The following is a 23,648-nucleotide window of genomic DNA, read 5'->3' as shown; positions in this document are numbered from 1 at the left end:
CACCCGCAACCCCACAGAGGGCGAGAAGAGGGCGGGAGGAAACCCACCGCCAGCGAGGCCCCCCCCCCTCCAGCGGCAGCCGAGGGGTCCCGCGGGCGGGGCCCCCACGATCACAGGAAGAGGCAGCCAGGGACCCCACGGCGGCGGACCGGGACCCAGGCGAACCCGACCACCCGGCCCGGGCCGGACATGCGGCCAGGAGGCCCTCACCCTCCAGTCCAACGACCCCCACCCGGCGAGAGGCCAGCCTGCCCGGTGAGACAGAGCCGCCCCGCCCCCACGAAAGCGGCCCTCCAGGACCAGAGGGGCGCCCCGCCGCAGAGGCAGTGGGGGGGACCGGAGACGGGCCCAGAGAGAGGGAACCCCCCCAACAGGGCGACACCCGCGCGGGCCCGACAACGGAGGACCCCAGACCCAGGCATCTCATTCATCCATCAATTCATCCACTCGATTCCTGTAATAATAATAATATAATATACTACTAATAATAATAATACCAATAATATTAATAACCATCTTTATATGCTTACATTTTAACAGATCCAAACCCCCCTCCCCCCCAAAAAACAAAAAACAACCTCTCTCATAGTTTTATTTAAACAAAAGTACATGTGATTTCATATCTTAGCAAGTACAAAATACAAATACTAAACAAATATTTGCATCTATTATGTAGCAGTTTCTCCATCTTTCTTATGACTTCTGAGACTGATTTGGCACCCCTGTATTTATTGCAATATGTTCCAAATACATAGGGGGGATCCAGCAGAAACCCACAACCCTGAGGAGGATTGAAACATGTCCGCAGTACAAACTTTGCCTCATTTTCCAGCATCAACCAGGTGGATTGTATGTTCGGATTCCGAGAAGGTCAAGGGAGCTCCATCTCCAGCAGCAACAGCACTTCTCAAATGGACGTCTCACTACTGATAATCTGGTCACTAATTCTACACTCAATATAATTTATTGCCCAATTCTACACTCAATATAATTTATTGCCCAAAGGTTTGACCTCCGTTGGATGGCTCTTGAAGATGTCTTACTTATAATTTTTACTTTTCGTACCATTTGGATCTGAACACTTCTTCACGCACCTTTTTCTCTATTTAACTTCAATTAGTCAATAGTGCTTTTAATTGAAGAAAGAATTCGATTTTTAGTTTACATTTTTATAGTAATAAAGAACCAATAAAAATGTTAATTACATTTTAAAAGACTCCTAACCTCTGGAGGACCCATATGGAAGATGTCATAACTACGTAAAACTTCTCATTGTGCAACAAAAGGGTCAATGTCAGTGTGTCACATTTTGCAACACTGGACCATCTTTGTGTGGACTAACAATCATGCAAAACTTGACTGTTGTAGATGGTACAAGTGAGGCTGTATTTATTTACTTGGTTACTTGAGTTCTTCCAGCATTAGCTCTTGAAATGTAGTGGAACAGAAATCAGATCATATGAAAACTATAATAAAGTTTGAAGTTGATCAAAAACACTTAAAAGGAGCTTGAGGCCGGATTGTGGCAAGATTTATGAAAAAAATCCGTATACATTTTAAGTTTTCTAGTAATAATGTCAGATGAAGCGTTCCAAACCCAAAAGAATGAGCCCTCTAGTGTATCTCTCCTTTGCCTTGAACAGGCTGTGTGCTGCAAAATGTGCTGCAATTCGGTCCCGAATTTCCCGCGCTGGGCTGCGGATGTGACGTCACATGACGCTGCATGCACGTTCTCCCCGTTCTCCCGTGCCGGCTTCACTGTTGGCTGCAGTACCCCCGGCGGCCGTCGTGGTGAAGGGTGGCGCTAGAGAGTCTCATTTCTTAAAAGGAGCCTCAAGCTCCTTTAAAAGTTGTAGATGAATTTCAAATATCTGTTCTTGTCCAAATTTGATGAAATGTTTTGATCCACTTTAAATGACTCAAAACCACTTGCATAACTAAAAACAACGAGAAAAAAACGAAGCTGTACAAATTTTAATTTACATTCATTTAATAGTTTTGCTTTTGACTTACATAATTTTCAAGGCAGGCTGTGCAGCATAGCATGTATTCCGAGAGCTTACTTGTTTAACAGGGTGCTCGGCTGCTCTCTCAAAGATTTCCTGTACAACAGCACTTCAAAATACATTTTCCAGCTGACAAAACACATTTGTATAGAACCCTGACTGTCAGTGACCATGTGCAATCATCATGTATGGAGGGTAGGTGAGGAAAAAGTGAGCATTTAAAAAAATATAGTACACTTCAACAAAGATTGCAGCAGAATAATACATTATTTAAACTTTGGGTTGAAGCAGGTTGGATCCTCTCTTAAAAGTGCCATGGTTTATGTTCCATGATTTTACAAAGGACAAAGACAACAACATATTTCCAAATGCTGATGGAAATAATATTCAAGAGACACGTCATCAATCAGACACAACACCACTATTAAAATCCCCGAATGGATTTGCTAAGCACATGTGCCGCAGAAATAAGAGTCAAGTTTTTACTTCAGTTATTTGTAACGGTGTCATAGCTGGTTTGTAAAACAGATATGTTATGGTGCCGAGTGAAGGTGCACCACAGACAGCTGAAGTATTTGGTGCCGGACGCAAGTGCAATCAAGTTATGCAAATTCATCTGCTTTGTTAGGAGGGTCGAAAGACGAAAGTGACTTTCTGCTGTACGTGGTACGAGAGAAGAACTGGGTATATAAGGCTCCAGAGAAAAATCTAACCTAGAAAATAAGGACTACTACAATGAATTGTCTTTGCCTAACAGGTACACAACGTTCACACACCACATGGAACAAACATTGGCATTCCATTTTCAGGCGATCGACAGTGATCACAAATGTTACACTTGAAATAAATATAAAACAATTGAATGATGATAATGAAGGTTATCCTGAAAGTTTCTTTGAAACTTTATCCAGCATATACTTTACTATAAAATGTCAAAAGTAATGACAAAAGCTACTGAGTCTGATGTGGTTATTGTTGGTATAATGCAGATAAAATATTTAACTCTCTCATCTTTCCAAATTTCAAGCATCAAGTTTGTTAAGCTGACTATGTCCTTTTTCTGAGAACTATCTTAATGGAGGAATGAGGTGCTACAAGATCACAGTTTCACAGTAGATGTATATTTAACTATAGATGCTAAATCAATCTGCTGTGTCGAGTTCCTCACGGAAAGTAACTGAGGTAGGCAGAAAAACAATCAAATGTTTGTCCACCCTTGTCTTTGTGTAGACGTCAACCAGAAGGACAAAAGGACAGCTGAGAGAATGGAAAGGAAAAAGATGGCTGGAAAAGAGTTTGGGAATGATAACCTTGCACTATCAGAGCTCATCTGAGTCCGTTAAGAATGAGATTCATGCGGGCCTGCAGTCCAGCTGCAGCGTTGGTGGTAGCATGCACTATGCCTGTTGCAGTTTGCATAATTCAGTGGCGCTGATAACAACTACCTCATCTATTGATTGTGCATTTAGGGCTTTTCTTGTGGAGCCTTGAGATGAAAGGGTGCAGAGACAAAAGGGTCTACAGTGTTCACATCAGAGGTCCATGTGTGAAGAGGTCCAACATGGACTGACGCTACAGGTGCCTGGCTGCTCACACCGGACATTACTCTGAGAGCCGCTACTGGATCGGGCACAGGTCCCTCAAAGTGTCGGGAATATTTGGCCAGAGCTTGAGGGCGGAATGGCTGCTGGGCAACTTGTCCCAGCACTCCTTGATCTGAGGTCAGAGCCTGAGCTCCACTTGCTTCGGTGTGCAAGGTTTTCGGCTGTGCTGTTTTGGTCTCCTTTCTTTTCCCAAAGGGAGCCTGTAAGAACACATCAAATTGCTGCTGAGCTGCGTTGAAGGTGCGTGGAAATGGAGCGTTGGTAAATATGTCGGACGAGTCCTCTTGTGCGATCCTAAAAGGAGCTTTGGAGAAGACATCTGTTGTGGCATCTGTCTCCTTTGCTTGCTCAGGCACAGTTGTGGAGTTATTTGGGGCAAAGGTGCTTGGTGTAGGCTGAGTGAAGGTGGCAGATGGTTGCATTTGTGCCGTGCTGAGGAGCAGTGATGACTGCGGTTCATACTGAGGTTCATGCTCTTCTTCCTCCTCGGAGTCCATCAGTAAAGGTCTGGAACCGCTGCAGTCTTGGACAACTACATCACTCTCAGTTGCTCCCACCTCCTGCTGCTGCTCACTCTCGTGCTCTTCCTTTTCCTCGTCTTCATCGCTGGAGTGCTCACAGCCCTCATTGTTTAGAGAATTTCCTTCAAGAGCTTCATTCTCTAATCCCTCCTCGAGTGCAGCATAGCCATTACTCTCCCCTTGAGGATCTGTTCAAGAGAGAAAAGACAGAGAAAATAGTATGAACACCACCATTATACATTACAATAATTAGCAGCAAGAAGAATCTAATCCATCTAGGGGTCCAGTTGGTCATTTAAATCTCAGTCTCACAGGTGGTGTCGGCATGAACAATAAATCATCTCTAAAATCTGAAAACCACGGCTCTGTGAGAATGACCCAACAATGAGGAACCAGCACGAGACTACACAACAGTACAGACACTCTACTCTGAAGCCACATAGGACGCACAAGACTGGCAGCTCTACTATCAAAACATTAAATCATCTTGTTTCCACAACCTAGTTACAGCAGCAATGTCCTTAACCTTCAAATGCAGTGCCTCGTGAAGTTTAGCTTTTAGTAAGAATCGATTTAAGGTTCAGGGTGCTTAAAGGGAGTGTGTAGATCTGTGGAAACAAGGGGAATAAGCTTTGAAAGCTAATCGCAAAATAGTTAGGGACAGACAGGTTAGCACAGATTAGCAGAGACAGATCTGTCTTACCTCAGCAGTGTTGACAGCAGCTGATAGTTGGCAGCTCTTGCAGAGATGTTAGTTACAGCATTTAAAAAGGAAAACACCGGCTTGTCTTATATTTCTTGGGTTTTCTCATTACTCACCTATTTTCTAATACCCAAAGCTTAGTGTGCTATATTTCCCACATGGCATGCCTTTCCTCACTTTTGGAGCCAGTTAATTATAATTTCAAGAATTGCTGCAAATTCTATCATCTTTCAGAACTGACTTCCAAAATGTGTGTCCTTGCATAATTGCATGAAATAACACTGGCCATCATCAAAATACTCAGTGTATTGAAAGTGTATCAAAAACATTTAAAATGTTCTGCTTTTTTAAAATGCTGCAGTTAGTATAAACATAATATGGTCACATCAGTTGTAATAACATCAATTAGTAAGCGTTATAACCATTTACCTTTCTGGGTCTCTTCTTATTATGGGTTGCATTTATATTGGTGCGTTAATGAAGCCAGATGTGCACACTTCGAGGCAATTAGCTTTTCTAGCGGAGTAGAGGGTTTAGGTTTTAGCAGTTTGTGATCAGAGGCTACAGGGTTAGTAATGTTTGCTTAACTGGGATGGAACGGATTACGATAATAAATGAGGATCATCATCAAGTTGGAATTTGGACTTCCTTTATGCCTTGGGATTTGAAAAAAATGTATACATCTTATGTGTGTCAATTTGCCTTCATTAGCATGCATCAGTGACTTGTTGGAAAGTCAATGTCAACTAACCATAAAAATAATTGCAATTGGTCAGACAAATAGCAAAATATATGCCTGGTTGCATTTAGGGCTTTCTAAACAAAAGCTGCTCATGGCAGAATTGACACATCATGGGAACCAGACAAGGCTGCGCCATTAAACCGGCCTCAGTCAGTCAACTCTATCAAACAGAGAAATCATTGCTTCAAATTACATTTCTGTTAGTTTCGCTGGCTTTTTGTTATACAAGTGAATGAAGACATTTATGTGAATTTTCCAAGTTTACTTGCAACAAAACTTGACAGGGAAGTTTTAAAATTCATGTTTACCGACATCCATCGGCAGGTAATAAAACGATTGAGTAGCAGTCTGAATAAGGTGAAACAAAGCAAACAAAAATAAATAAAATAAGATAACAGGCTATGCATTTTAGAAGAATGAGCCAAATTTTCAGGCAAGTGTCTGATAAAATGTATCATATGATATAACATTTAAATACAGTAAAAGCTCAAAAACTCTTTCTTTAGAAGAAAATGTCTTAATGGATACATGTATTTTAAATTTAATTGCACTGATTTTAAAATGTATCAAATGAAGCCAATCAAAATTCGAGAATAAATCTGGCGCCCCGTTTATTTTTTCAAATGAACATATCCAATGTAAAATAATTTTTTATTATGGATTTTTATTGTCCCTACATTGTACCTCTCTTGCCTCTTTAAGGTTACTTAGAAAAAATAAATTACACACAGTAATATTCCTACTCTGACATAAGACATGCTGCTACGTCCAACATTTTTGGACATTACTAAAGTAGTTCTGGCAAAGCTTCAACCTAATCAGCACATTGGTTCCACACAGCGACAAGTAAAGCACAACTATAGTGTCTGATAAAAGCAAGGACTTTTACGATTGCATGGATATAAAGGCAAATGACTTGAATTAACTCTAATGTAGAAAAAGTGGATAAAAGTTCTTAATGTATTGATCACAGACATCGAGATGAGGAGAAGAAAACTATTTCTGGCTCAAAATGTAAGCACTGATTGTTTTAATGTAGCAGAAATGTGTTGTTTTGTGATCTGCACATGTGAGGAGACAATGACCACAACTATAGACTCATGAAAATAGAGCAAACCTTCCTCAACAAGGTAAAAGCCAAAATTCAAAATAATACTCTGCGGGATTTTGACATTAAGGACATATTACAACATTAAATGTATTCATTGTGATCCAATCCAACTTTTCCAAATGTTTCTCATCATTTCACTAAGTAAAAAAGGACAGCCATCAAAAAGGGAAAAATTATCCAGAGATATCAGGAAGAACATTCCTTCATCATCTCCATTTTATAACGTCTGTTGGAGAAAACTATTCCAGGTATTTACAGTCATTGACAAGCAGCAGAAAGGGAACTGCGAGTTAGATGATCCAATCAGATGAGTTATAAGCACTTTGTGACATGAACATAGGAGGTTAAATACAAAGCTCTGACTAAACAATCAGCATGAATGGAGAGAATAGATAATGGGATATTGGACAAAGGTGGAGGTCAACTTTTACACTCTAAAATACAGCTTAACACATAAATGTTTGTTCATCTATATATATATTCATATAAATATTGTACATGTTCAATAATTCAGTGGTAACTCCCTTCATACATTCATCCTGAATCATGATCAATAATAGTCTGAGTCACACTGTCAGAAAAAAAAAAAATGCCTTTAAAATATAACTAAAAATCTACATTTACCACAGCTGACAAGAACAAAAGTGAAGAAAAAGAAGAATGATTTATTTGCACACAAATGTTTGTTTTTAATCTCTAAATGTCACACTGACTGATGTAAGAAGGGACTGGCAACACAAGATACAGGATGTGAGTATTGGAGGGTGGTTTTCAAATAAATCTTACATTTGATAATAAGAAATAGCTCTGTGACATCTACGGTACCTCCCCCCGTAAAACCTGTGGCTTCCTGTGACAAACCTGCTCAGACTGACCTCTAGAGCAGAACAACAAGTGGCAAACAGTGCGATTGGAAAACATCCTTTGGCATTGCTACATTCAGACAGAATAATGCCCTCTTTTTAAGGATATGATAGTTCCTGAACCCATACATTTACAATGTGATGATAAATTGTATCCATTCTATTAGTAGTATTATGTTCTGGATAATGTTGACAAAAATGTCTCAACCAGCCATATTAAAAGGCGCATTTCACTTATTTTTTGTTTCCTTTTTGAAGTTACGTTGCATGGATTATTTGGGAGTTGTAAGCATTTTACTTGCAGTAGACAGCGATACAAGCGTTGTCAGTAAGGAGAATGAGAACAGTTTCTGATGTTTGAAGAAGCCTAGCAGCAACTCCAATGGAATCCAATGGAGGGATTTCTCTGCCATATGAAGCAGCTAAAACCTTGAAACTTTCATATTAGTTTGAGTGAATGTTTTTACTGTGCTACTGCCATTTTCCTTGAATGACTCATGAAAACCTGGCCCAGATAAACCACTAACTATGGAAAGCCATCTTTTTTGACTGCTCACTAGTTTCCCTTATTGCAATAAGGACTGAGAAGTTGGTTGTTGGCTGGCTTGGGACACAGCTGTTCAGTGGTTTGGAAAACACAATGGACAAATAAAAAACTAATTCAGAAATTATGTAATATAACTGATCTACAACATACCATTCTGCAATGACAAAGATCTATTTTATTTTTCCAAAATTTTTGGAGTTTTAGTTATTTTTAAATGGTGAAAAATATTTTTTGTGCTGAGTTCTGGTGGCAGCTTCATAAATGCCTTCTGAAACTCCAAACTCAGACGCTCTGACGGAATTGGAAAATTCTCACTGCCGTCTGCTGCAGATAACGAGCAGATTACTCCCATGTACTTCAGACAATGAAGGCTATGCATTGCAGTCATATCCAAACAAAAAGTTTAAAGAGCAGCGTAATTGTCCTCATATTACAGTAAATTACTATAATAGGTTTACAAATCTGAAACCGTTCCCCAAAGCTCACCTTTGTCTTGCACAGGTTCACAAAGTGGTTCAATCAATGCAGCAGCACGGCTCTGAGTGGTTATTTTAGGTTCCATGTTTGAGTATTCAATAGTTGAGTTTAAAGCTTTCAGAGCAAAGTATAAAATAATTCCAGTCCTCATTCCTTAAATCAGACCCCTGACACACATGGCCATGCCTGAGGGTGGGTTGTTTAATTAAAGCTTCCACCCCTGAAACAAGTATATCAAGTGAACGTAATGTAGCTTGTGATCAAGCAGTGCATACAATGTATGTCGATCACCACTGACATGCACTTAATGCGGGATATTAATGCAAAAATGAGGAAAGCATGAGGAGGACCATGGTGTAGCCAGGACAGAAGCAGACGATATGCTCTGGCATTAACAAAAAGCATTTAACCAGCATGGAAATGTTAATGGCCAGCAAGATGCATGAAACCAGCTTATCAGGCTACTAGAGATGGAGACGAGACAAGAGAGGAACATGAAGAGGATGGTTCAGTTGAACCAACCCACTGTTGCTCCTTTCCTTTCATAAGGTGCTACGATAGGTGCCTTTGCTGGCCTCTCTCTATCCCTCCACCCACCCCGCACCCTTTGTTTGGGTTTGCACACAGCCCCTTCAACATCTCCCACCCCCTCTAGAGGTCGATGAGCTGATCCACCAGCAGAAGGGAGCGGGCCATGTTTGGGATGCTGGACTCTGAACTGCCACTGTTGCTGCGCGAGTGACCACCTGAAACGTGCCAGAAAGAAAGATAGAAATAGACAGGAAAAGTAATGGAAGAGCCAAGAGAGATTGTGAGAGACAAGCAAAAGAGTAAATCATATGAAGAAGGATTGCATGGAGAAATTAATAGTGAGAAGGTGGTGAGGATGAGGGAAAATGGTGGCGGAGCAGAAAGATGCGTGAGCAGGGGTAGAAAGAGAAAGAAGCAGAGTGAGCTGGGTTAATCAATATACAGCTGCATCATTATAGGAAGAGAGGGGGGAAAGGGAATGCCATTTTAATACGAAGAGACTTTCAAGATAAATTAAAAAGAGCCAAACATCCCCAAATAAAGCGGTACTGATATTTAAATATTAGGTTCAACAGAGGGAAAGATCAGTAATGTGAGAGCTTGATGGGATAAAAAGCTTTGATGCAACAAGCACACCCATACAAGACTTCTCACATCAGGAATCACAGGAACAAGCTATGGGGGCTAATCTCAGGGCTAAGCCATTCATTTTTCTGGCTCGGCAGCTTGGCTTCAGCAGGTGATAATGCTCACCTCTAAATTCTCTTCAGGTGATAATGCTCACCTCTAAATTATCTTAGCCTTACCTTGATTTGAGTTTTTGGAGATGAGCACAGGAATAGGATCAAACTCGTCATCATTGACCTTCTCCCCACACGACATGAGGAAAGCAGAGTCTGCGGTGGAGGAAGAGGAAGTGAAGTAATGATGGAAGGGTGAAGAAGTTAATTCAGCCAAAGAGCAAAAAAGAAAGGAGGATGCGAGCAGACTAAAAACAGGTGGGGGACAGGGCAATTGCTTTCTTCAAAAGCCATCATTGTTACATGGCTTTTGGCTCTTGCAAATGAGTCAAGGGTCTGTTGAGGCTGTTAATTGTACAGTCCAATTCAATCTTGATATTGTGTACATAAGTAGCTTTTTCCAGTCGTAACAGGAGCTCCTGTATTTAGGATTCATGGCCTGCAACTGTGTGGCCAAAACACCCAGGATACATGTGGTTGCAAAGTGGAAGTCTTACCATTTGCAGCCTGACCAGGAGGCAGCTCCTCCAAGCTGGATCCAGAGCCACAGCCAGGAGGAGCAGAGGAAAAGGAAGAAGATGGAGCAAGAGCAGAAGCAGTCGGGATTCCACGAGATGTTTGAGATAACAGATTGCAACCCAGCAGAGAGTCCTCCCCAGTGAAAGAGTCTGAGACAGAATGTAGCATAGCTAGAGGTATGAAGAGTGAGTAAAAATAAGAGTTAGCGTTAGGAGCACAGAAATATGCATTTGCCAGCTTATTAAAACCACCAAAAGGACTTACGAAGGAGATAACAGAGTCTAAAACCTACATGCTGGCCTCAGCAAGTATTAACAACTGTTAAAAAAGCTCAAATATGAGTGGCTTTAGGGAAGCACAGCAATGATGGTGATAAAAGTCTTTATTAAATGAAAAATCTTGGGGTCATTGGTTAACTTTACTCTGCTACTGGTGAAGTCAAAGGCCAAGGCCAAAATAACTTGTTGTGGCTGTGTTTTTACCAGATGCATGACTTAACAAAAGAGTCTGAAGTCAGTAAGTCTTGCAAAGAATTGCGCAGTCGAGGATGCTGACCTGGCATGCTGGAAGGGATGAGGTCTGGCTGGCCTGAATGTTGCTGGGCCTGAGGGGCTTCTAAACCAGGAATCAGGGAATCCACGCACAACTCTGCCTTTGCTACATAGAGACAGAGTGAAAAGAAACCACCCCCAAATAAACAAAAAACAGTTACTTGTAATATTCATGAATAGTATCTGTGTCTTTCACTGTCCCACAGACTACCTGGCCGAAAAGAAAAGAAAAAAAACAGATTGAGGCTGATCAGAAAAAAGGCTTAAGTCTAAGAAGCGTTAAGACTAACCCAAAGTAATGGAAAAACATCACGTAGATGAGTTCAGATTTATCCTGTTGAAGAATGATGGGTACATCAGGGTAAGAAGAGCTGCAGTTGAGGTGATGCACCCATCATGCCTAGTGCCTACTGTGTGGGCCTGTGGTATTTAGGGCTGCTAAAGGTGTTCAGGTCTAGGTTCAGCTATTTTCTGTGGCCAAAACATTATGTCAACTGACTACCAAAATATAATAACCATGTTTTTCCCTTCAATAGATATTTTTTCTCCCTTTATGGCACAGGTAAATTCCAATATATATATATATATATATATATATATATATATATATATATATATATATATATATATATATATATATATATATATATATATATAAATAAATAATATGTAAAAGACTAGCTCAGGAGGCATGAGACATAATTTTCAAACATGAACTAGCCACTACAGAGTTTAGGCCTAATCACATGGAAAACCTTTGGCATGTGCTTTATTAATAATACTAATACTACTACTACTACTACTACTACTACTAATAAAAAAAAGGACTCTCTCAACTTCATTCATCAACAAGCTACAGAAACGTGGCAATAGCTTAAATGAAACAATGCCAAGGTGCATGTGCCATGATAAATGGTAAAGATTGGTTGCAAAAACAAGAAATCAGGGTGTGCTACTCTTTACACTTTTTTTTGACCAGTCAGTGTCTAACAAGACATTCTCTGTGTGGGTGGGTGAATAGAAAACACAATATAGAACCTAAAATAGCAATATAAGACATAATTTAAACATGCACCAGTACTTTTAGCATATACACAGAGAGAGAAAAACAGGTAAGAAAGTAAGTAGGACACATGCGAAGCAAATGGGGAATTTTTGTGTCAATCAGAGAGACAGGAATAGTCCACTGGTGGAGGTCTCTGCACAAGTATTGAAAGGGTTGGCAAAGGTTAAGAGATCAGCAACAGCAGAGATCTTTTAGGGGACTTGAATCTCTCAATCAGCTTCTCTGTGAGCAAGTCAGAATAAGAAAATACAGAGAAGTAATGGAGCCTGGACAGTTGGCAACTAAGAGAGAAGGGTTTTCAAGCCAAATTCTAAAAAGGAACGGTAAAGCTCAAGTTACATCGAATCAATGAAAAAGCAAGGAAATGGGTGTTACTAATTACATTAATAAAGTTCCTTTTTCATTTAAATGTGGAGTCTGTATTCATGCAAATGTAATGCCTGTGTTTACATGCAGATGGCTGCTGTAAAAGGAGTTTGGAACCAAACCAAAATATCATTTGGCTGACATCAGCTTTATGTCAGCCAAATGGTTTCTAACATCGGTTTATCGCACGTATACTGACATGTGTTTGCATATATGAAAATCTGTCTTAGATACTGTTAAGCAGGGAAAAAACACTTCATATTATTTAAAAATTGTTTGTGCAACAGCACAAGCTCTATTCATTACAATACTTTCAGCTACAGCACATGCGGCGGAATACATATTCATACCCCAAAAGACAACTACTGGTATTTGGTTACATGGCTCAGTAGAAATTATTGTATTATTTGTTAGTTAATTAATATCTGCCCAATACAGCCACACTGCAACAACAGTCAATTGGATCCAATGCATTCAGTTTAAAAACACTCTTACCAGTTTGCATTTTGGCACCAAACTAGTATTTGGGTTCTGTAGATACACACTTCAACACCTATAATCTAATTACACAAATGAGGTCACAGCAATCAGTGCAACCCTTCCCAACAGTCACCTTCAACTACGGTACTTTTGTCAAGTTGGTTTTATCCCAAGTCTGAAAAAAATTGTCATAAAATGATGCACCATTGTTATCATCAAGAAAGAAAGAAAAAAAATATACTGAAATAGAAATGCACTCCATGCACACAACAGCAGACTTCTAACTAACACCATACTTACAAGAAAAGTTATACGGTATATGGAAAAAGGGGTGTGGAGAGGATCTTACACAAGGAGTGCGTAAGCTCAGAAAATGGCACAGCAGATCTGACTTTTTGCCCCATTGTCTATGGGAAAAAGGGCAGTTTCCACAAGTCACAAAACTACATCTCCTAGTCAATTATGAACATTTTAAATTCTTAAATGTGAAAGAGAATCTGCTATAATTTGAGTCAATGGATTAAAAAAAAAACAAAAAAAAAAACATCCCTCACACTAAACATGGGGGAATTTCTGTCAGAAATAGCAAAGATTGTTGTTGCTTGCGTGTTTCTAATTTGAGTGAGTGATGCAGAGGGAGTTTGAAAGACAGACAGTTAAGGCAGATTAAAGGAGATTAACCACACCCCTTTAAAAAAAACAAAAACTCATGACTCCTTATCCTTTCAGAGCAGAGCCTAAACAGATAGACAAAATAAGCTGCACGGCTAGGAAGCATACACTTCTGCAAAGGCTGTAGGCTCATATGAGTAGAAAACGTAGGGTTGTGGCATCATTTTAACTAGATAACATGCTTAACTTTCTCTTGTTCTTACTGGCGCTTGTAAGCAGGCTCCTCCAGCAGTAAAGCAATCCAATTAACAAAGGAGAATGTGTCCTTCACGTTACTAGGCAACAGCGAAAGCGCAGATCTGCAAGTGACATCTAGCTGCACCTAAGGCATCTATTCATGGACGCTTACAAGAAGCCACTGTGAAGCAGTTTGCTACATCAACAAGATCAGACTGTGTTCAAATCCAAACAGAAAAACTGGCAGTGATAAAACAGCATCTGGATAGTGTGATATTCAGGGAAAGTACTTCAGCAAATACAGACTCATGGGTTATGAGGATATGTTTGTGAGAAACTAGACTTGTGTTACTTGTGTAACTGTGTTAGAAAGCAAGAGGGTATTAAAGGGAGGGGATGGTCAACAATCCTAAACTTACATCTTTACGATTAGTGCAAAGTAATTCAAATTGGGGGGGGGGACACACAAACATGAAGCAATGTAAGAACATTAATTGCTGAAAAAGAAAGTTGGTGGAACAAGAGTCAAAGGAAGACATGGCAAACTGTTATGACTACCCTAATTCATGAATACAGCAACACAGCTAAACATCACCTGGCTTTATGTGGAGATGTCACACAGACACTAAGAAAGACATCCACTTGACAAATACACTGCATCATTCAACCCTTTACTTTGCAAAGTGATCAAACAGCATTTTGCATTTTCCTTACCTGGGAAAGCACTGAGCTCTGGAATAAAACTTTCAGTGGAATGTGCAACTTTATCTCCTGCTGCAGCTGCTATATAAAAAGCAAACAATATATTGCTTTCACACAACTAGAGTATTGACAAATTCTGTATATGTACATGTGCAGTAGACTACTTACTCTCAGACAGCTTGGCAAAGTCTTTGTTGAGCAGCTCTTCTGCTGTTAGCTTGGCAAAATTATCATCTCCGAAGGGGTTCCAGCCAGACTGAGCACTGGGTGCAGTACGTGCCGAAGGGGAATCGACACTAACTGGATGATACACACTCTGCTGGGACGAGCATGGGGAGCCAGAGGGAGTAGTGCTAGCTGACCTGCAGTACAAACATGTAAAAACACATTTTAACAGTGTATGGTGAAACTGGATAGAGGGTGTAAACTCTGTGTTCAGCATCTTACCTTTGAATTCAAAAGCAGTGAGTGAACAGTTATTTTAAAGACCGAATAGAGGGATTCTTGTTAAACTGAATTCTTTGAGATGTAAAAAGGTTGATTTATCCTCTTTCTGCATTCTCTTATATGAATGGGCTGTTTATGGGCCTTCCAGCTTCACTCTATGCCATGAAAGGACGGTTCACTCTCATCACACTGAAAGGAGTTAATTCTGCTCACTTGGACTTGTTGAGGCTGGCCTCAGCCGCGGCTGCCTGGAGTAGCTGGGTGGATTTGCTGACTGGAACCCCGAACACAGCGCTGTGGGTAACGTCACTCAGGATTCGTCTGTGGCCGCTCTTCGGGGCCATCTTTGGTGATGAAGGGGGTGTCAAGGAACCAACTTTGTGTATTCCTCTGGCAGCAGCCTTTGGGAGGAGGACAAAAAAAAACAAACTGAATGAGATATTTAAAAAAAAACCTAAAAGGGCACACACAAAATCAGACACACAAACATCTAAGAAAAGTCATTATGTGAACGTGAAATTATCTTATGGGGGGGGGGGGCGCAAGGGGGGAAATCTTTATTTAAAGAAGAGAATATAAGGAGGATTTCCACTTGGCTTTAGTACATTTGTACATGGACCAGCCTTGTTTTCCACCCAAGAAAAGGAAGAGAGTATAAAACGGGATATGATTGATTAGAGATGAGTTAATCAGCTTCAACCCACAGAGCCACAGTCGGCAGGAAGGAATATGATGTTACCACAACCTCTGGGCCAGCTGCAGGATCAATGACTGCAGACTCAGGGATGGGGGTGAGTTGAGATGCTGCAGTTTCATGGACTACATGCTGCTGCTGCTGCATATGTTGCAGGGTAACAGCTGGAGGAACAGGTTTAGCTGTGTGCAGTGTAGTAGATGCTTGAGAAGGTGTTTGTTGTTGAGGGAGGTTCTGTAGTTGATGCTACATTGGAACATCACACAGCCCATTATGAGCAAGGCTCAGTATTAAACTTTGAAGTTAAATAAATTGTTGTCATGACTTATTGCTTTTGAACAAGTGATAACAACGTGATTAACATGAGGAAGCTATACACAAACTTCCTGAAAAAAAGCCTTCAAAGACTGTAACCAGATGCATTATATTTTACTTGCGTTTTTTTTTTAAAGTACATAATTCAAATCTTAATTTTATTTTAAGTGAATTTGACTGTAGGTTAAACATGACTGCATATTATACATGAACTAAATTCAAAAAATAAAGAAACTTGCATTGAAAACATAAAAAGTATAAAAACAAAGCATGGTAACAAAAATGAACCACCGTCGAGCATGTGTACGTTTCAGACTATGCGTCAATGCCTCAATTTGAGCAAGGTATTTGTGTACCGCAAGTAGCTCCTTACATTGAGATTGAAGCAACAGCAGCTAAACAAATATAACAATTTAATCAACATTCATTCTAATAGCTTTCATACTCTTCGGCTTGAAAATTAAACTCTTAAAACATGTCACCACAACTTCAGAGAGATATCATTTACCAACCAGTAGATTTAATGGCAAACAATGCAACATTATTTGTATTGAAGCCGTGGTACTATTCCTACCTGCTGGTGGCTTTGGGGGCTTAAGAAGCCTGGGGGCTGCTGCTGTTTCAAGAGGGGATGCTGAGGTGTAGTCTGGGGCTGCATATTGCCCATCGGCACTGGTTGAGGAGCAGCCTGTGCAGCAGAAGCCTGTTGAGCAGCCTGGACAGCAGCTGCAGCTGGGACACCAACACAAACACCTGGAAAGGAAAGAAATATAAAGTATAAGAGGGCCCTGAGACCAGATCTAACAATCAATTCTACATTTGCAATTTTTTTCTATTTTTGCAAAGCCTTACTGTTTAAAGTATGACAGTTGTCGATCAAAGTGAGACAACAATTTGTGTAATAGAGAATGGACCTGAAGGTAACAACTACGCTCCTGAAGATCTCATTTTAAACAAAGACCCTAAAGCATTTTTAGATTACAAAATGTGTTTTTTTTTTAAGTATACATTTCTTTTTACCACAAAACTACTGACATTGAGACCTTGTAAAAATGACTTGGTAAAACATACACATCCTATGCAGTCTATTGTCTATCTGCAACTGAACCCCTGATGGATCGTCATGGCAGTCACTGTACCACTTGAGGAATTCATCAAATCAAACAAGGACGTCCTTTTGAGTTTAATACTATGATGACAAAAACCAACAGTCTTGATTCAAGCACACAGGAACATCACAGATCTTCTTGTACCTATGGCTGACGGTGTTACTGATGATGCGCCGGGCCTCTTGCGGGGGGTGAGAGCTGGTTGGATGGGAAGAATGCCAGATATAGGCTGGGGCTGCGCCTGGCCAGCTTTGGGCCGTTGTCGAGGTGCAATTGAGGTTTCCATTGTAGGGACTGGGTCTGTGAGCCTTTAGAAAAAAAGAAAATAAAATCAAAATAGCAATGATGATGATGATAATAATAATAATAATAATAATAATAAATAGGTTTGCCTCCCACTCACCTGGCTTTGATTTGTTGACTCTTTTTAGCCACGGCTTCACTGGCTCGGATAGGCTCAGGAAGTTTTGCAGGAATGAGTGAATTCTACAAGATTGAGAAAATAATGTTATGTTCATTTATCAGAGACAATCATACCCTGTAGTTTAAACTATCACATCAATGAGATGTAAGAAATGAACATTATTATAGATTTTCATGGAGATGTCATTACAGAAATAACAATTACAGGGAAATGACAAACACTAAGAAACACAAGTGAACTCTGGTTTCAGTATGTCCTGAATCATTGTTTCTATGGTGAAGAGACAACTCAAAGTACCCAAGTCAAATTATTTTTGTGATAAACAAATCTTAACCTGTTCACTGCAAATCCTTACACAGATTCTTATATTCATCAAACAATGCTGACTTACATTTACATTTAGGACTGGACAGTCTCTTCGAGCAAGTTTAAAGGCAAAGTAGGATACTTGGTAGATGTCTGGTCTTTTATCTGGGTCAGGCTCCAGCATATACCCTGAGATGTTAAAGATGGGATGCTTATTTTGAGTCAGACACATGAAAATTCACAAACTTTAATGCACATATAAAGAATGCTTTATGTATTAAGTAGGGCAGTGCAAAAACAAGGTTACTCACTAATGAGACAGTGCATTTCCTGGGAGTAGCGGGAATTGTCAGGGATGGTGAAAGTACCGTCACAAATAGCCACTTGGCTCTCGCCAAAAGGTAGTGTGAAGAAACAGAGCTTATACAGCAGACAACCCAAAGCCTACATAGATAAGAAACATGTCATTTCTCACTTCTGCATGAGTCATCATGACCATGAATTGATATGATCCTCCAGTGAAAACGTTGTCATGTTATCAGTGAAGCTTCTGGGAACTTTGTCTCACCCAAATATCTGCTTTTGTTGTAATGACTTTTCCACCATACAGATTTACCATCTCTGGAGCACGATATGACAGTGTAGTGTACCTGGAGATAAGAGTACAACATGAGTTTCTGGTCTTTACAGGAAAGACAGAAAGTATTAACTGCAAGTAAAAAGTCAAACAAACTTTTTAATTTCCTCGTCTACATCTGCAACCCCATCTGTCTGCGGGTTTTGGAAGCAGTTGGTGGCACTTCCAAAGTCACAGAGCACATAGTGTCCGCGGTCATGGAGAAGAATATTTTCTACCTATATAAAAAGGTAAAGAACAGGGCTCTGGTCAGAAGTGAAAGCAGTGACACAATAAATAATTCAAAAAATGCCACCATTGGTTAGCTAGTCCAATGCAACGAGTAGATTAGGTGTATAAGGAAATTAGTCAGACTCGCCTTGAGATCTCGATGAATGATGGGAGTCTTGCACTGGTGGAGACGAGCAACCGCCTCACACGTGTCACAAAAAATCTGTAACACTTCAGCTTCAGTGAAGCCCGTCTGTAACCTCTGGTTCATCAGGTTTACCACCTGTCCACCTTAAATGTTAAGAAAAATAAATAAAAAGATCAATAAAAGCAAGTAAAAGTGGTTGGCAAGAATGTAAACAGACCATTCTGACCCACCGATTGCTTTTTCCATTACCAACTTTACATTTAAAAATGCCCTACTTCTGTAATTTTTCTTTTTTTTGCTCTCAAACAGGAATTGGAAAGATATACAACAACTTCATAGTTCCAGGTTGGACAAGGACTCAAGTGTAGAGAAAGAAAACCACATTTACATGTTGAATGAGACTGAAGCTCTATTGACCACGACTCCTCTCAAAAGAACATTCATGTTGGAACAGAGCAGGATCCTCTGGAGCAGCTGACGGTAATGGAGCTTTGAATCCAACACGGACAGAAAGGGGAGTGGGGGTTGAAGTGGGGGATGGAGTGCATGGCAGATTTACCTCGACAGAAGTCCATTAAGATGAGGACTTCCCACACATCCCCAGCTCCGACTGCGGCTATGCTGGAGTCCAGGAAACCAACTATGTTTTTGTTGCCAACGAGGTCCCTCTGTGTAAACAAACAGAGAGAGTAACGATCACAAACTAGTGATATGATCTTCAAACCATTTACAGTTTCCAAATGACAGAAAACATACATTTTCTTAGTGTTCGGTGTACTTTTATCTGCCAAAGCATGCAGGGTGTGGCTGCAGGAAACACGTATTTTAACATTAAAGGCTTCCTATTAGAAATAAACAGAGAAGTAAGCTAAGCTAATGATATTTTGAACCACATTTCATGTATCAAAACATGTTGATTTGAATGCAAGCCTTAGCTCATATCTATTATAACCATTTTCCCCAGGCCAATGAGTATTCTTACACAATTTTCAATTATGTTATTTCATATATGTAGGAAAGAGAAAACTTTAAAATGAAATCCACTACTAATTCTGTAAATTACTGCTACAAGTTAGCAAGAAATTCCTGATGCCATGAATCTGGTCCACAACATGAATGAAAAATTACAAATCATCCATATTTACACAACCATCTCCTACGTAGTTTGTTGTAGTCTTTGGTAGTTATTGGTGTTACTCACCATTATCTGCACCTCAAGATTGCAGATCTGAAGATCATGTTCATTGTTAACATACATTCTTTTTAGTGCACAACGCTGGCCTTGATGAGTCCGCACCAAAAACACTATGGCAAAACCTCCTGCAAATAAGAAGAGGGATAGACAAGGAGATCAAAATCATAACACACAAAACTAAGAACATATACATCTTTCATACAAACTTGCTATTTGGGTGTAAAGTTTCTGTTTCAATTTTTGTTACTTTTTAAGCTTACAACAGCTACACCATGCCTGATGGCATAAAATACATAATACTGGTGGTGGAAACTGGTTAAATTCCTGTTTAAATTGCTAAAAAAATAAATGATAGTGTCCAGTAACAGCCTTCTGGTTAACATTTTCATGTATTTACATCATATTACAGAGAATAAAGAGGAAACGAAGACTGCTCGAAGAGAGAGAGCAGCAGAAAGCTGGCGGGCACACTTAGATGAAGAGCTTACACTGTGAGTCAGCGATTGCTAGTAGAGGAAAAAAACTGACACAGGATCCGGACTGAAATCATCCCACTATTAATCACAGTGGTGCTGACTCAAAACAAAAACCACATGACGCCTGCACACATTCATAGTAACCAAAAACCTCTAACAAGCATTCATATTAAAAACACCAAATGATTTACACACAAAGCATACCTGAATTAAGAGACAAAGTGTCAGCATTTATACCAACTTTAGGTTTTTAATTTATTTTCCCAAGTCTATCCATAAGCACCAATGAGGGCACATGGTTTGGCCACAGGTTTAATTAGGATCTCTAAATGTAATGTCATGCTGACATCTTCCATGCAGCTTTTGTTGTTACTGCTGCTGTCCTGTTTCCACGGCATGTCTTAATGCACCCCACTAACTCATTTAGCTGACATCATTCAGCCGAGGACACGTCCATATTATCAGGCTACCTGATGTTTGTGTAGGACTGTATGGGGCCAGATTAATGCTATCTGTACTGTTAAAACAATTGTAATCAAGTATAAGGTAACAGCAAAGTTTTAAAGAATGTTTTAACCATGGCTTGTCTTGTTTAGTGGAGTTGGAGTTGACTGACCACAGATGAAAATCAATTAAAATGTTGCTGTTCTCATCATGGATTGAATGACTAAGGGCCAATCCCAATACACCCCCTACTTTCTACCACTAGCCCTCACCCACTAACACTAGCCATAAAAATGAAGCCACAAGGCGTAGGGCCCTTGTAATCTTCCCTAGGGATTGGGACACCACTTGCTACGTCACTGCGTGGACTACGTTCGGGTACGTAAGCGACTGCGTAGTTACGTTTGCAAATACGTCACACCATATCAGGAAGCCGAAAGCTAAAAAGCTAGAAGCTGTTTTAATTTCTGCTGTAGCGCTGTTAATATGCCACTGTATTAAGTTTTAATATTTTTTCAGGTGTAAAAGTAACTGTTAAGATCCCCAACCTGATGTTTTCGGGGGATGAGAAGAGCAGCCGGCTCGGGAGCTGATTTATGGTTCTGTGTTAAATCGACGCAGAGCCTACGGCGTAGGGTACGTGGCGACGCGCGCCATACGGCCCGTGTCACCACGTAACCTACGCCGTAGGCTCTGCATTGGTGTAACGCGGAACCATAAATCAGCCGTTATTCTGGCGAGATCTGAAAAGACTTTGCAACAACGGGCAAGCGAGTGATTATGTACATTCACTGAGTGAATATTATGAAGGTAAAATATATATTTCTCGCTAGAAATGTAATCAAAACGCATTTTTATGCAGAAACTAACTCAAAATATTGATTTTATTCACTAAAAAATATGAAATGTCCGCCATGTTTTTTTGTTTGATTCAGTCTACAAATGACGTAAAGCATTCTGGAAAATGTTCTCAGGCCCTCGGTCGCGAAGTCAGCATCTGAAATCCCTAGCTTCTAAGGGGTAGATTCATACACACTACCCCTCGATATGCCCACTACCCCAACATGCAAAGAGGAATTGGGACACCACTACCCTCACGGGAACGTGCAAAATTTAGGGGTAGGGCTGAAAAGTAGGGCTAGGGGGTGTATTGGGACTGGTATTCCACAACATAAGTCATCAGCTGAGCATTATGCAAGGTAATTAGTGGGGATGTCCCTCTCACATTCTTTTGTTCCCGGGTCATTTGATTTTGACTATCTCTCAATACAGAGCCCCCATCCAATACCTTGGCAATGCACAAAAAAAAGAAAAGAAAACAAGCAGCTCTGTCCATTCCATCCCAAAGTCCCAAATTACAAACAATAGAGGTGACTATCCAATTTGAAATATTTCCAAATTGCGGACATTCATGTTTACGTCAAGTCACTAGCTACTACTGCTACTCTAGGTTAAAGGTTACGGTACTCCCCGCACAACATAAATCGCATAGACAATAAATAAATCAATCAATCAATCAATAAATAAATACATTAATTAATTAATAAAAACTATTGAAATAAAAATGAAAAAAAAAAACCCATTTCCATTCAATCTCGATCATTCAGGAATCACGTGATCAGCCCTGATTTCTGATCATATGATCAGATCGGGAAATCACTGGTAATTAGTGTTTGAAATCTGAGATGTGAAGTTTTGTCAAGACGCACCCAAATACTGAATCAGAAGATGGTAGACGTGTGTGTGTGTGTGTGTGTGTGTGTGTTTGTATGCATGTTTCATCAGAGTGTAGAGAGCAGAACCAGTGCTGTCTTGCACAGTCTAATCTGAGATGCAAGTGAGAAATTAGGATTACTGGTCTTCTTAAGTAACATTCAGCTACAACCTCAGATCTGAGTCTACAACCTCAATGCACTGGGACCAACTAAGCACACCACCCACAAATAGCCAGCATCTCCTGACGTAATTGACTGTCAGGATTACACCGCTCTAGCTCGCACATACATGCTCAAGCAAATGCAGATAAACTTTTAGAGATTGTGTTAAAAAGCAAATTACTATGGTGACAAAGTCCTTAAAGGCCCTTACATCTGGAAGTTCTCAATTTGTTACCAATGTGATGTAACTTACTGAATTATACAGCTTGGCTTTGTGCTTGCGCACATCACGTGTCATTACTATGCTGTTTGCAAAAGTACACAACAACAAACACAAATAGCCACAGATCTAATGCACTGAAGGTAAAACTAAAATAGACTAAAGCCTTTTAATTAGGAGTTTTCATGAAACGCAAAAAGTTTAGGAGTGAGGGAATAACACACCAAACAGCAGAAGATGTTAATATGGATATAAAGAACAGAAATTATACTGATGCAAGGGGGGAAAAAAAGATACTTTTGACAATTAAAACAAATCTGTGTCACTAAGAAACTGCCTTTGACCTTAAATGAACAAAAATAAAAACATCATCTGGTGGAAGAGATGAATTTAAAATCCCAAAGTCCCTCTAAGTGTTGTGGTCAATGTAATGTAAAAGGTCTGTATATTGCAATTATGGGGGAAAAACAATGGAAGTAGAAAAGCCACCAAAAGAAACTAATACGACTATGAACATATTCATGTCATAAAATAGGTCAGATTAAACAAGAGAAAATTTTATTGCCTAAAGAAACATAATACCATTGGCAAAAAAATAACATACTACTAATAATGGGAACAACAAACATCTGCTAAGAAAAAATAAAAAAAAATCTGCCTTTTAACTAGGGGTGGGCAAAAATATCGATATGGCAATATATCGCGATACTTTTCCAGCCGATTCAATATCGATATTCAAAATTTGAATATCGATTTTTTTTTTTTTTA

General features: G+C 39.9%; 1 protein-coding gene across 1 annotated transcript in view; it reads right to left on the bottom strand.

Annotated features, from left to right (window-relative positions):
• Window positions 1-1,972: 1,972 nt before the first annotated feature.
• LOC133450342 (AP2-associated protein kinase 1-like) overlaps window positions 1,973-23,648 on the bottom strand; it is a 25,290-nt gene continuing 3,614 nt past the window's right edge. The window contains exons 2-19 of the mRNA XM_061728885.1: window positions 19,870-19,988; window positions 19,228-19,336; window positions 18,669-18,811; window positions 18,407-18,528; window positions 18,242-18,323; window positions 17,985-18,117; window positions 17,759-17,862; window positions 17,347-17,429; window positions 17,088-17,251; window positions 16,409-16,587; window positions 15,571-15,765; window positions 15,039-15,226; window positions 14,547-14,740; window positions 14,391-14,459; window positions 10,920-11,021; window positions 10,343-10,534; window positions 9,912-10,001; window positions 1,973-4,319 (exon numbers count right to left, since the gene is read on the bottom strand). Coding sequence (XP_061584869.1) covers window positions 3,472-4,319; window positions 9,912-10,001; window positions 10,343-10,534; window positions 10,920-11,021; window positions 14,391-14,459; window positions 14,547-14,740; window positions 15,039-15,226; window positions 15,571-15,765; window positions 16,409-16,587; window positions 17,088-17,251; window positions 17,347-17,429; window positions 17,759-17,862; window positions 17,985-18,117; window positions 18,242-18,323; window positions 18,407-18,528; window positions 18,669-18,811; window positions 19,228-19,336; window positions 19,870-19,988 — 3,116 coding nt within the window. The 3' untranslated portion in view covers window positions 1,973-3,471. The remainder of the gene's footprint in view (window positions 4,320-9,911; window positions 10,002-10,342; window positions 10,535-10,919; window positions 11,022-14,390; window positions 14,460-14,546; window positions 14,741-15,038; window positions 15,227-15,570; window positions 15,766-16,408; window positions 16,588-17,087; window positions 17,252-17,346; window positions 17,430-17,758; window positions 17,863-17,984; window positions 18,118-18,241; window positions 18,324-18,406; window positions 18,529-18,668; window positions 18,812-19,227; window positions 19,337-19,869; window positions 19,989-23,648) is intronic.

Source organism: Cololabis saira, chromosome 9 (assembly GCF_033807715.1).
Source record: "Cololabis saira isolate AMF1-May2022 chromosome 9, fColSai1.1, whole genome shotgun sequence".
In the NCBI taxonomy this organism is placed as follows: Eukaryota; Metazoa; Chordata; class Actinopteri; order Beloniformes; family Belonidae; genus Cololabis; species Cololabis saira.
The sequence above is the reverse complement of the archived record's forward strand: the minus strand, read 5'-3'. Positions and strand labels throughout refer to the sequence as shown.